This window comes from Typopeltis vanoorti, chromosome 5 (assembly GCF_054136105.1).
Source record: "Typopeltis vanoorti isolate ZY-2024b chromosome 5, IOZ_Tvanoo_1.0, whole genome shotgun sequence".
In the NCBI taxonomy this organism is placed as follows: Eukaryota; Metazoa; Arthropoda; class Arachnida; order Uropygi; family Thelyphonidae; genus Typopeltis; species Typopeltis vanoorti.
Window position 1 is genome coordinate 52,935,999 of NC_143553.1, and position 15,385 is coordinate 52,951,383.

Here is a 15,385-nt window from a genome sequence, read left to right on the forward strand (position 1 = left end):
CAACCAACTTTTCCAAAATCTTTACACCACTCCAAAGATACTGATAGGTCAGTAGTTGGATACATCAATGTTTGTGTACTCTTGTGCAGTGGTATTACCACACATTCTTTCCACTCCTGTAGAATCTTCCCTGTTCTGAGACTAAAATTATATAGCCTGGTCAAAGGAATAGCCAGTTCAGCTGAATATTTGTTTAGCATCTGTTTGTGCAACAGATCTAATACCACCTCCTCATACACCTCAGTTTCTTCATCCAGTAAAGAGGTAGCAGTGAGCTCAATGTTGCATGCACCAGGTTGATAGTTTTTAGCAAAATGGAACACTCATTAGTCAAACAATCTCTTCTGCATCTGTCATTCACATCATATGCACACCATGTGCATTCAGTAGAGTTATTCTTTCATATTCATTGTTTCTTTTACTTTCAGCATAATGAAAGAATTCTTTTGGGTTGTCTTTAGCTTGCATAGCCAGTGTCTTTTCATGCACAGCCAGGGCTTTCCATACAACAGTTGTGACTCTTCTGGCCTGCTCCTTATAATTTTCATAACTCACATTATCCTTATGAACATGGTATTCCTTCCACATCATATTTTTATTATGAATCTCTTGCTTAATAAGATTGCACATCCATTTCACTCCTATCCTATTTATTCTTCGAACTCTAGGGACACATTCTGATATTGCACACTTCCCATGCACTATGAATATGGTGCAGAATTCAGCATGTTGCTGAGTTGGTCATAATTTCCTTCTTTATAGTTTAGCATGTAACCCTGAATGGAACAATTAGAGATGCCAAGAAATTATATTTTTGGTTTCATCCTTTATCTAAGTTTATTTACCCATAATGCCTTAAAGAATGTATAATGCTATCCATTATACATTCTTTAGCAAATCTGAGCTACAGATATACATTTCTGCAGACTGGCCTTCTGCTATTCTTTCCTCTATTTTCATCTGCTTCTTCCCCCCCCTCCTTCAGTGCTATTAGAACAATTTGGAATATGAAGGGGTGACTCTTTCCTTTAAAACTGACTTTAACTTACTGATGGCAGCCCTACCACTAGGATATCTGTTGTCATGCTAGTAACCTGACATAGAGAAATAAACATTACTTTCAAGTCTCAATCAAATCTAAATCTGATGGGAAAAACATGGTAAATTATCAGAAATTGAAAAGGTTAAGAAACTTTGGAAAAAGAAAGAAGTGGCAAAATGTGCCACATTTTAGAAGCATACCACATAAAGAAGAGGAATTAGATAAAATTTTAAATAAGGAAAACCAAGAAATCACAATTTTTAGAGAGGGGAAAAAAAAAAAAGAAAGAAAGAAACTTAAAGAACAAAAAGAAACAATTATCTATCATATCACATATAGTGGAGCAGATAAACAGTCATCATCATCAAATTCCTGCCATGTACCCTCAAGAGGGGGAGGGGTGTACAGGATATGATAGTACTACATGAAAAATATACATCATTACTAACTTCCTATCTACAATTTTCTTCCAAATCAGTCTGTTACTTGTCAAGACACCAACATTATCAGATCTTATATTTCTGTCGTCTAAGGCACTTTGTACCATATCAATCCACCTATATCTTGGTCTTCCTCTGGGTTGTTTTCCTGCCATCTTGGCAAAGAACACTTGTTTTGCTAATCTTTCCTCACCCATTCTGTTTAAGTGACCATACCACCTGAGATTGGCTCTGCTAACGCATTCCTGGATGCTGACAATGTCAAGTTCTTTCCTAATATCCTCGTTTTTAATATGATATTGCCATTGATGCCATCTGTTCATGCCTCTAATCTTTCTCAGGGCTCTCATATCTGCGGGCTCTAGTCTTTGATCAAGTGTTTTACTTCTGACCCAACTCTCAGATCCATAAGTTAAAACTGGTTTGAACACTGTCTTGTATACAGCTAATTTATTGTTCAGATTAATTTCTCTTTTATTCCATATGAATTTATTCAATTGACTTCCTACCATACCAGCTTTGTTGATTCTGTTATCTATTTCCATATTTAATTTACCATCTTCACTAAAAATCGTGCCTAAGTAGCTGAAATGTTTTACTTGTTCCACATGTTCACCATTAACAACGCAGTTGACATTTTCAAAGATTCTGCTTATTTTCATTGTCTTTGTCTTTTTATTGCTGACCTTAATACCATATCTATTACAACAGTTATTCAATTTAGTCAGAGAATCTTGCAGACTTGTAGCAGATTTATTTAGAAGTATAACATCGTCCGCATAAAGCAAAGAGCTGACATTAGCATCTCCAATTTTGATATCATGTTTAATACCACTTTCCTTCATAACGTGATCCATATAGATAATGAATAACAGAGAGGATAATGCACATCCTTGTCTGATCTGACACCAGATTTAACATTAAATCATCTTCCTGTACTTCCTTCAATTCTATTTTATAAAAATTTATATCTTTCAAATTAAAATCTTTACTCCAAAATTTAGTTTCAAAGCAGATAAACAAATACATTCAAAAGCTGGCAGAGTAGTTTGGATCCATAAATCAGTTAAAGTAAAAATAACCCATTATATGTACTGGAATGAAAGAATATTAGAAGGACAATTAAAATTAAAAAAGCAAATTTAACAGTTGGAGTGTATGCCCCTGAAGAAGGGAATAAAAAAGAAAACGATGACTAACAGCAAATGTATGAAAAAAATAAATAAAATGAGTAATATAATTATAGTTGGAAATCTTAATGCTAGTATAGGAATGGTAAAAATTTATAATATAGAAAAATTTGGAGAACAAAATACAATAAACAAAAATGGAAAAACACTGATAATAATTTAAAAATAAATGAATGCATTCTTCATACACAAAAATATACAGATCATTATTGTTTAGTGCAAGCAAAATTAACTAACTTTCTAAAATTAATGCAGGCAAAATTAATTAATTGATAGTGACACTGTCAGTTCTATTTTTGGCCTTAGCATAATTTACAGAAAGTTCTCCAAATCTGTGATAACTTTGCTAAGAGAACACTGCCAGTTTTAGTCTTGCTGTGAAACTAATGTAGTCATTAGCTCTTTTCAGCAGTGCTCTCCTCTGTTCTCAACCTGAAACTTGAGCACATCCTTTCTGATAAATGTGCTCATAAAGAATTTAAGGAATAAGCACATCAAGAAATATGGCAATCTTTGAATTTCTAATTGTCAGGTGCAGCCTATTCCAGTTGTCATCAACCTTTAGTCTAAAAGACTTGACAAAGCATCTATCAGCATTCTTAACCTGACCCCCCCCCCTCCCAGTTTTGCAGTAGCATCTTGTCAAGGTCAAGTTCTTGCATTAGACCTCATCTTACATGTAGAATGCCACATATACAACCTAACTTCGAATATTGTCAACGGTGTCAGGTTTGATGTAGCTAACCTCCTTATACAATCCCCTCCCCTCCAAGAAATCTAAGGCAGCTTCCTATAAATTTCTTTAAAAAAAAAAAAAAAACAACAAACAAACCCAGAGCTGATTAGGGTAATACCACTGTGGTCCTCTATGCTAGCACATACAATCATAAAAATGAATGTAATTGCTCAGAGACTGCACTTTTCGCTGCACCTTCAGATCACAAACTCCCAGAAAAAAAAATTTAAATGTTGCTTAAAAGTGTTTTGCTCAAGGGTCCTAAAACTACAAAGCACAATTCTTTAGTATCCATCCCCATATATAAATTACCAAAAATTCATAAACCTAATAACCTCTTCGATCCATATTGAATACTATCAGTTTCTCTCCTCCGTTTTAACTTTGCCAATTATTTACTAAATTTTTAATTCTTCCCTATTGCATACAGCATCTTATATAAAAAATTTATATCTTTCAAATTTCAAATCTTTACTCCAAAATTTAGTTTAAAGCAGTACTGATATCATGATTAGATTTTGACATGACTTATTTATTCCTCAGTATCCTCTTTCTCTACATTACTGATCTCTTCAGTTTTGCCATCCATGCTAGTTACTTATTTGGATGGATACCATATACAAATGGAAAGAGGAGATCCACTCTTTCCTCCCCCAGCCAATTTCTGTATGGAACATTTTGAAAAACATGCTTTTGATATTGCCATTCTTAAACCTATCTTGTGAAGAAACATTAATGGTGTTTTCTTCATTTGGCCATATGGTCCAGATACATTGACTCATTCTCCTCCATCTCAACAGCCAACACCCCAAGAATCCAGTTCACTATAAAAAAAATAAAAGAAGAAAATAACAGTAGCCTGTTTTTTCAAGGCACTTCCATCACACCTCTTCCTAATAGTACTGTCTTTTGCAGTTTACAGTTTTTCATTGTCCTCCTCCTCCAGACAATATGGTATATGAAAACTCTTGTTAGCAGAGCTTACTCTTATTCATTGCACCTTATTCCTTCCTCCTTTCTACAGCCCTTTCAACATACAGTAATGCTGTTACTGTTTCCCCATATCCTGGGTACCTGAGAAAAAATATCTATAGGACTTAAAAGACATATCTCTGCTGCACTGCTTACAAGTACCATACAATGATAATTGCCATTATCTGCTCGCCAAAAGATCAACTCCTTTCAGTTAAAGGTGTATAACAGATTACTTATTCTTGCAACTTGTTGTATTATGGATATATTGGAAGATTTGCTACCATCTATCTTGAAGAAATTAAGAAATATGAAAAGCTTTTTTGGGGAATTGGCAGTAGATCTAAAAAGCCAACTAAACATTAAATATGGTTGCGTGAAACTTTCCAAGATAATGGGAAACAATAAATCATTGATCCTTCTGCCCATCAGTTGGGGCTGTCTGAAAAAAAAAGACCCTTAGAGTAAAGGTCCTTTACTCTTAGGACTTTAGACTTTGTCACATCTCTTCCACTTATTCTTTGTGTGGTTTGTTCACATACAATTTTTATATTGTATCCCTGATAATGTGTCTTTATGACAGAGATGAACTGTTAGGATGAATAAACATGTTAATTCATTCCCAGTGCTATTTTCATTATATTAAACTTTGAGATTAGCTTTAATTGGCACTTAAGCTTAAATACACAATTGTTAATAGTCTTCATCAAGCACTGAAGATTTACCACGGAAATAATATGTTTAGTAAAAAATTGATGTTGGACTCATTTTGCAGACACTCATGAATCTTGTGTTCTTTAAAACAACTGGACACCTGTTCTTTAGTAATTATCTCAGAACAATCTCACTGCAGCAATAAATTTTAAACTAGATTTTAATGTGGGTTTTCAGTTTTTATCTTTAAGATTTCATTAACCTCTATAATGTGTATTTGTGTTTAATTAATGATTTTGAATTTTCCCTCCCCAATAAAATATAGTGCTTCATTTAAATGGTGTTATTTTTCCAAAGTTATTCCATATAACTTGCATAATCTCAGTTTTATTGCCCTGCAGGAAAGCAGATCTTTTCACTTTTAACTCTGAGTGTAGCAACACATCGCCATTTCTAAAGCAATCCGTTCTCAAATCACTTTGTATAATTTTAAGCAGAAAGTTAAACTGAAATTGGTAAACTGTTTAATATTGAGTGAAATCTATGGCTGTGTAATATATAAACCCTGAGATTTTAAATTATTTTTATGTTAACAGGAAGCTATATATCAGATTTGCTGATCCTTGTCATTTAAGTAAGGCAGAACCTTAGGCCCTGTGACAAGGGGAGAGAGAGAGAGAGCAGATCAGATCATTCCTGGAGATGTGTAAAAGTGTGAGTTAGCAAGGAGTGGGAGGAATATATATATATATATATATATATATATATATTTTTTTTTTTTTTTTTTTTTTTTTTTCTTTGACAGTGGTGAAAGAAATGAGTTTTATTTCATTTGTGAGTACTTTCTTTGATTGAGTTAAAGGAAAGGAAGGTAGGTATTGTGTAAATAATGTTTAATGTGAGCCTATAGTGATTTCTTCATTGAGTGTTCTTGGGGATGTTTGTATAATAATAATGTTCTTTTAGAACAACTGGAAGTTATTCTAAAAGATCATTATACTAAAAGAACATTATTCATAAAGAACATTGTATGCCTTAGAGAATGCCAAGTGAAGAGGATGTTTTCAAGAATATAGCTAGAAAGAATGAAAGAAGCAGAGTTGTATGCAGCAGATTTTTGTTTGCAGTGTATATAGATATTGATCAGTTATTGCCCAAATTTTGAAGTCTTGATTGTTTTTAATTGCATTACTATCCTGTGCATCTCATGATGTTGATTTTTCACTCAGGAAAAAAAAAAGAGTTGTTAATTAGCCGATGGCAGGCGTTTTGTCATTTTAAACTGATTATTTGCTGCCAAATCAGCAAAGGCAGCAAATAATGATAAGTACTCACTTGAGGCATATAAGGATTTGCAACTTTTCAGAACTGATAATTGAGAGCCTCCTTAATACAGTGTACAGGGTAGCCTGTTGTGATGAGTCCTGAGACTCCATGGAATTCCATGTAATAATATTTTGCTTGTATGGCTAATTATGCCTTAGTTTCCAAATTAATATTTTTCATAACAAAAATTTTACTATTAGTTACCATGGTTTTATCAGATTGTTATTGTGTAAAGAATCATTAATGATGGGTATCCTATAATATATCAATGAAAGCAATTTTTTTTAAAAATTGTTCTTTAATTAATTTTTAGGAAAGATGCTTATTTATTTGTGCATTTGAATAATACAGTAATGTTATGCATTGACATTCATTATAGGAATATCTGCAAGAGGAAGACAAGTACCATTTGGCTAAAATTTATTTTTATTGTGAAGAATATGACCGAGCATCTTACTTCACAGAAAAATGTACTCTGCCAAAGGCATGCTTTCTACATTACTTTTCACGATATACAGTAAGACATGTGATAAGTTATTTGATAGATGTATATGTTTTTATTTATTCATTATTAAAATTACAAGAAAGACTTACATTTTTGTTCATGCTGACATTTATGCTTTTTCTATAATTTATGGTGTCAAGAATTTCTTATCTGGACATCTCTAAATCTTTAATTAATATTAACATTGGTGTTATGCTTCCAGATTATCAATTCTGATATTAGGAAATGTTTTTTTTTTTTTTGAAATGCCTTAGTTTATGTTGTGTTATAAAATAAATAAACTGTCATAACATAACCCTTATCATGTGGATTTGGATATAATGCTACATTTCCATTGTCCTGTGATGTGAATGATCACTTAAATGGCTCCTTTAAACAGAACAAAGAAGATTAAATTATGAAGTAATTGCTTTGACTTTCTTACAGTTTTTGGTCATATCATCCCCATTAAATACTCAAAAGATCTGTACATAGAAGAATGCATATATAATCATTATAACAGTCCTATTTCTACTGTTTCTGGTATGGCAAAATTTTAATACAACTTGAAGAAGTAAACAGTGGCCTGAAGTTGAAAGAATGTGAAAGAATAGGTAGAACATCAGTTCAATCACAATAACAGCTTTTTGTCTTTACTAAGGAACAGATTTTTAAGCATTTAATTATTCATCTGAAACCATTGCAGAAACAAATATAGTTTTTTTTTTTAATCAGTCCTGCATATGGGGGTTGTAGAACCTTTAGCACACTAGTATTGTGTATAAGTAACATTTAAAGTAGAAGGAATGAACCTGTTGATATTTTTCTTGTAAAACTGGGTATGTAATTGTTATTGTTGGCTAGAGGTTGGAGAAAGCTGTTTCAAACATGGTTATTTGAAATTGCATCCAAAACAACTTAAGATATGGAGCCAGTAAGTAATGAGAAGTTTGTTATGTATGTGTCTTCTCAGCTGGTTTTCCTATTTCGCCTGACATCTTAATAAAATGTGGAGGAATATGATGGATGTCATTTCAGTGAAATAGCACCCATGAAAGTATCTGTTGAAGAGACATAAACAGAAACAGACTATTTATCATAGTTGAAGTCAGTGATCAGTCAAAGCTCCTTTGCGTATCATTGAAAGAATTTTTAGAGATGTTCTTGGCACACTCCCTTAAACATGAGAACAGTATCTGAGATTGAGAAAGTTTTTGAGATCTGCATAGCATTAGTAGCTGGGCGAGTAAAAATTATGCCAAGTTTCTTAAAGGTTGAGGAGGCATTTAATGTGATGTGGTGTGTTTATGCCAGGAAAGGCTAGAGGTGAATATCAGTGAGAAAAGAGATCTGATCCTATCTGGTGATGACTTATATATATCAAAGGTAAGGGAAGGTGAAATGAGGTTTTTTTTTGATTGAAAAAGTTATCTTCACCCCATGAAAGAATGGCAGGAAGATGTCTGTTCTTAAAGTTCTGGTTGGAAAAGATCATCCTGAAGCTTACAATGGTTAGATATTGTGAGGGTTATCAAATAAGCAGAAGGGATGGAGCATATGATTATCATCATCAAAACTGTGGATGAAGTCATATGTAAGAGAGGGAGATTAGGTGATAGAACAGAGCCCTGGAGCATTTCTGCAAGAGAGGAAGCCATCCACCATGATGCAGTGATTGACCAGAGAGAAAATAGGTGACTCAGTTACAGAGAGTGGAAGGTCAACCAAAGGATGCACCATACTGAGCAAACATCATTACCAAGACTAATAGCACATTTCTCCATGCCTTCTGTGGCATGTATCCATTAGTGGGTGATATATTCCATGTTTATTCTACAGAGCAGGGATTTTGGTTTCTTTTTCTCTCCATGCAGCATGAGTGATATACCCTTTAAAAAACAGCAGATGTACTTAGAGAGAAAACATCCTCCATTTTGAGGGTATAGCAGTAAAACAGTGTTCATAGGCCTGACATCAGGTAGCACATTGCCCTGAACTTGTTATTAATGAGTTAGAAGGCTTCCTCTTCCTGGTAAGTTGGCACACAATCTATTTGCCACATACTCTGCTAGGTTGTGGCTGGAGTGTGAGTCTGAGTAGTGGTATATGAGAGACATTGTCGAGTTCATGTTATGGCAAGGGGATTGGTTGCTCTCTAAGTGAGCATCATGTCCAAGAGTCCATCTTCTCTCACTGTATGTCCCTACTCTTTTTCCACTATTTCCTTATGAAAAACAATGAACAAGTAGTGATAATATCACTGTGATTAGAATATACCTTCAAAAACTATTCTCAACAAAAATGTCAAATCACACAAAATATGCAGAACATAATCTTTGTTTTGCTAGGATTGAGTTGAAGTCCTCTGTTCTTACTGATCTCATTTACTTTGTCAATGATTTGTTCTAGCTCTTCCTTCATGACTTTGTCAAGACTCATCAGTGTACTTCAGATTACTAAGTAGTCTTCCACCTATCTTAATTCTTGTGTTAAGCTCATCCAATGCTATATGCATGATGTTTTCAGCATAGATACTAAATAGGTGAGGAGAAAGTAGGCAACCTTGCCTCACTTCCTTGCAACTTGAAGCTAATCGGTTACTCCCACACCTGTTCTTACTGTGGCAACAAGCTCACTGTGCAAGTTAACTGTCAACCTGATAATGTGTTGAAGAAAACCCATTATTTTCCTTATCTCCCACAGTTTTATATGATGAACAGTCAAAAGCTTGGAGTAGTCTATGAAACACATGAACATAGTGAGTCTGAATTCTTTATACTTTTCAATGATCTGTCTAAGGCAAAGGATCTGATCTCTGGTAATCTTGCCTTTTCTAAAACCTGCTTTTTCCTCTGGCATCTCTGCCTCAACTTAGGCCTCAATCCTGTTTAGAATGATCTTTAATAAAATCTTGCTTGCATGAGAGATTAAATTAATAGGAGTATTAAACCCCTTTTCAAACCATGATTTAATAAAATGTCTACTAAAGCATTTGAAAAAAAAGTTTTTCAGCCTCATGCTCAGCTTGCATGCTAGAATGCAATAAATGCAAAACAACAATTAGCAAATCCAAATCTGGCATCATAAGGGCCAGTAGCAGAAAACTTTCCATTCCTTTCAAAGGCCTCCAGACACAGCTTCTACTCATTTCTGCTTTCACCCTCTCTGTCTTATCTACATAGCACTGCTGTTATAACACCTAAATATAAAGCTGATCTCCTAGTATCATTCTTTTCCAACTCCTGCATATATTACCAAAGCCTCCTACCATACCATACCATACCATACCAGAAACAGTCACTATATGCTTTCTGTGGATTTTTAGCCACAGAAAGCATATAAGGGCTGTCTATGTATAGATTAGTAGAATTGATACTAGTGGCCATCTAGGCAGTGAAAAAGTTGACCGATGTTTTCCATTATTTTGGAGGGAATTGAAGTGAGGGCAGTTGACTGGGATGGCGATGGCAGACCGAATATAAAATACTGTAGAGAATGACATAAGGTAGGTGTTACAGTATTTACTCGAATATAGCTCGCACTTTTTCAAAAATTAAAATGAAAAAATCATGGTGCGTGATATATGTGGGGATTTTTGGAAACTTAAAGTTTTTCAGTAAAAAACTAAATTGACATATATAATTAAATCCTCAGTATTCATTATAATTTATAATTGCTTACATTATTTATAAAATGAGTGTATTTAAATTTTAATTATCAACGTTATTTACAAGATTGACTGCTCACCTTCATCATGTGATATATTTGAATCTTTAGTGACAATGCTTCTGTAATTAAATTGAAACAAACAGTGTGCTTTGTCCTTTTATCATTTCGGAATCATATGAACTTTGAGTTTAAAACCAGCAGTGTAACGTTTCTCCATATTTCAAGCCAAAATTACCAGTAATTTACAAGACTTGAGAGGTGTTATGAATAGTCCTTCAATGGATGACTAATAAGAGGTGAAAGCCAGAGCGCGAAATGGACAGCAATGGTAGGCTGATAGAGATAGCAAATCTATGAAGACATACGTATGATTGGTGAGGTATTAACAAAAGATTGCATGGCTCATCGACAAAGACTAGCTGATTATTGTTGAGTTGAAATGCTGATTCTCTTCAACTGAATTCTAAAATATCTGAAACTGCCATAACAACATTCACTATCTATTAACGTTTTCGATTTTTTCATGTGTGAGGTATATGCAAATCTTTTTAATTTCTTTTTTCATGAAGTAAGATCAGGGGCGCGAGATATACATGAGGGCGAGTTGTATTCGAGTAAATACAGTAGTTTTGGAGCACACCTTTTGGGTATGCATGAGGTCAGATGACTTTTTGGTATCCAGGTTAAGATTTTTGTGATATCTTTCTGGTGAAAGACCATAGGAACTTTAACACAGCATTCCTGGTATTGCAGATGATTTAGCTTTGTCATTTATTCAGGAGTTGGAAGACAAGAATGAAGCCAAGAGATCAATTTTAGGTCAACTTTGATTTACAGTGGATCAGAAAGTATGACTGTCATTTCAAGCAAGTTTTTTGTATTTGGCCATTGCAAAGTTAGTTTTGGATTTGTTGATGATTATATTACATTTGTTGTGTAAACTTCATTTTAGGTTGAAAATGAGGCTGGAGTTCTATCTTTGAGCCACTTATATTTGCAGAATTTTTCTCCTGATGTGCTTTCTCATAGTTGTCATTTATTAAATGTCGTTTATTATGGTTGTTAAACCGTAGCTTGGAAAGTGTGAGTAGGAAAATTTTGAATAGAGTGGATATTTATATCCTTCTACTTTCCTAACATAACAATCAGGATAGAATGGAAGCAGCTATTCTGCTGATAAGAGAAAGAAAGGGATAATGTTCCAGAAGTCATTCCATTTGCATTGTTCTAGTTCCATAGTACATGAAGTTCATAATAGCTGACTAAAGGGTATTCTGTGGGAGAGTATAACATGAAGCAAAATTTATTTTAATGTTATCATAAAATTGTGTATGTATTAATCAAAATAAATAAATTTATCTTTAATCTTTATAGCATTATAGTATTATAATTAAGGTTTAATTAAATAAGCAAAATATAAAACATTTAAATTTGGGCATAACTTTAGCATTATGTTTATGAATTCAATTTCTTCATAATTTTATTAAATAATCTTAATTAACTCTTATTTTGCAAGTCAGGAGAAAAAAAGAAGTTGGATGACATGGCTGATATTGTTGGTAAGCATTTGAATTGTTTAATTATTCATCTTTTCTTTCTTTATTTATGTTCATTGGTTTATTCATAAAGTTCACTACTTGTAAGTTGCAAAATTTCATTTAGGTTGTATCTGTTTAAAGATTTTAAACGTGAGCCAAATTTGGTTTCAGTGAGTGAGCAGTGTTTGTATTATAATCCTATCTGACTACAGTCAAATTAACAAGGGGGATATGGCATTTGTTTTGAATGATAGATTACCATTTTTGAAAAAAATAATCTGCAATACAGTATTTTGCAATTAATTCTGCAGTTCTGGTAGAAATAAATTTATTTTTTTGGCAGGATTAAGAAATCTGCAATAATGCACACACATAATGTATGCCAAATGCATATTCTTGTTCACCTAATATAAGTTTAGCAAGCATTCTGTTCAGTCTGGTCAGTCAATTGGTTACTGTAACTGCTCTTCATCCAAAAGGTATGGCCTTCTTTAATGAGGGAGGCCATACTATTTACACCAGCTGTCATACCTTTTCTTGAATTCATTCACACTACTTGCACACACAACCTCCAGCAATCCATTCCAATCGCACACCATTCTATGAGAGAAAAATCTAGCTCTCATCTTCTCCTTCTTGACACTATTCATTCTCAATTTCCAAGGATGACCTCGTCCTTTCCCCACCATCCATAAAATGAAAAATTCCATCTACTGAAATTCTGTATAACCCTTTCAGAAGTTTGTAAGTCTCAATCATATCACCCAGTTAATCAGCATTCCACAATCACGATACCATTTTTGACACTCTCCTTTGCTCTCTCTCTCTCTCTCCACTGTATCAGAATCACCATGGAAACCAGAAGACCACACCTGTGCACAGTAGTCCAGTGAGGTCTTATCAAGGCTTTGTAAAGAATTTTCTTCTGTCTTTACCAAGACAGAAGAGAATACCACAGAGTTGGATTAATGCTATTCTTATTATAGCTTTAAAAAAGGACCCAGAGAAGATATTAAAAATTAGCATTTTGTCATTCTCATTTCAACAATATGCAAAATTTTTACAAAAATTATTAGCAACAGAATACAAATTCAACTAGATTTTTGCCACCTTCCAGAACAAGCACAATTCAGAAAAAATTACAGCACTATTGATCGTGTGTGTGTGTGTGTGTGTGTGTGTGTGTGTGTGTGTGTGTGTGTGTGTGTGTGTGTGTGTGTGTGTATATATCATCATCATTATCAAATTCCTGCCATGTACTCTCCAGGGGTGTACAGGATATGATACTAGATGAAAAATTTACATCATTACTAACTTCCTATCTACAATTTTCCTCCAAATCAGTCTGTTACCTGTCAAGACTCCAACATTATCAGAGCTTATATTTCTATCTCTGAAGCACTCAAAGGAAACATCCCAATCTGCCTTAAAAGAAAAATATCCGACATTTGCATACTTCCAGTTATGACATGTGAAAGTGAAGCATGGACTTTGACTAAAAATTGATTAACAAGTTGAGAATTACCTGGAGGAAAATGAAAAGATCATTATTCGGTATTACCATTCTAGATAAAAAGCACAATACTTGGGTGAGAGCTCAGACCATGATGAGAGACATTATAACAGCCATTAAAAGATCCAAATTGCAATGGGCAGGTCATGTTGCAAGTTGTAACACTCAAAAATGGACAAATTTTATATCAGAATGGTATCCCAGATATATGAAGACCAAAAAGACAGTAGGCGCATGAGGTGGCTAGAATTCAATGGCATAGAAAAGCTTAAGATAGAATTGAATGGAGGACTTTGAGTGGACAGAAAATGGTTGTTGGTGATGATATAGTTACTCCAAGTTAATTGGCATAGTGAATTTTGAAAATAGGCTTACTTTAATGCTACATTACAACTGCATACCTTCTTAGGGTTAAAGAAGGTTTTGGGAAAATAAGGATATAAATTTGTCTTATTTTGTATTATAATGATATCTCTGAATTTTTTTTTGTGAAGAAGAAATTTGAATTGTGATGACATGCAAGTTATGCAAAATAAAATTTTGTTTGAGAATATTTGACTATTTCAAATGGATGCAGGGTGAGAGATAAATTGTGCAGCCTTTTGTCAGGTTGGAATTAATATTTTGGAAGCAGCAGTAAAGCATATCTTTGAGAGTATCTTTGTGCAAACTAACTTTTTTGCAGGGACAAACAGCCTAAAATAATTAAATTTATTACATAAGATATTATATCCTGTTTGAAAATAAACTTTACATTCACTGGAGGCTGTTGTGATCAAATAATTTGATCGTGAAAGAGATGATATTTTAAATTGAAATAAGAAATGTAAATTATGCAAAGAAAATGGTACAGCATATATTTTGAATGTATTTAGAATAAGGTTGAAAATTCACTCACCACATGTCTCTGATAACTCACCTGTGGGTGAGTGGATTTCTGGATCCCTGGTTCCAGGAATGATTTATGCAGTGAAAAACTGAAGTAGCTGGGTTTAAAATAAATAGAGATTGTCAAAAACAAATTTTTGCATTATGACATTAAGTGTAGGCCATCTCTCTTATACAGGTCTTTTCTATTATCAAAACTCTCCTCTATTTCTTCTAAACAGTTGTTTGTGCATCATATCGTTTGCTATCATAACCCTCCATAACTCGTTACTCTCAGTGATAGACTAACAATTTTCACTCTCTCACTCTTCTTTCTCACTTTTTTCAGCAATCCTTTCATTTATCACTGCTTCAGTCATTTGTTCCTACAAGCATTACCATCTCTTTTACTTTTCTGTTATGTTTCTTGATTGCCTTCATCACATCCTTAAAATTCCTTAATAAATAAGATAAATCACATTGTCTTGGCAAAATGTCATAAAGACTAATAAAAAAACTTAGAAATGGAGGAAAGAGTGTTTCAAAAGAAAGGTTATATAACAACTGAAGATAAAAATATTCTGGATGTTGGAGTAGTTGGAGTAATCATTGTCTTGGTTGGTCAATTAAATTGCATCTTCACTCTCCAGTAGCACAGATCTGTAACAAATGATTGACTTGCATATATGGTTTGAACTGCTATTAAGACTAGTTTAGAAGTAGTAAACATATGATATCAGTATAATGAGTATCCCTTACTGATAGCCTCTTCCCAGAATCTTCTTCATCTGAATTGATTTGCATTATAGAAAGATATAGTTGAGCAAATATACTATATTGTAAACAGAATTTTGCATTATACAAATGAGAGAAGGCTTTCTAAAGAGATAGCATATGGAATGGAGGCAGTGAAATTATATTGCTTATAACAGAAGTTGGCCTGAAGAAAATACT

The 15,385-nt window shown here is 33.6% G+C and overlaps 1 protein-coding gene across 1 annotated transcript in view; it reads left to right on the forward strand.

The window, feature by feature from the left end:
• The window catches only part of Cdc23 (cell division cycle protein 23), a 184,285-nt gene that overhangs the window by 17,609 nt on the left and 151,291 nt on the right, over positions 1–15,385 (forward strand). Inside the window, exons 3-4 of the mRNA XM_090392433.1 lie at positions 6,740–6,877; positions 12,030–12,072. Coding sequence (XP_090248559.1) covers positions 6,740–6,877; positions 12,030–12,072 — 181 coding nt within the window. The remainder of the gene's footprint in view (positions 1–6,739; positions 6,878–12,029; positions 12,073–15,385) is intronic.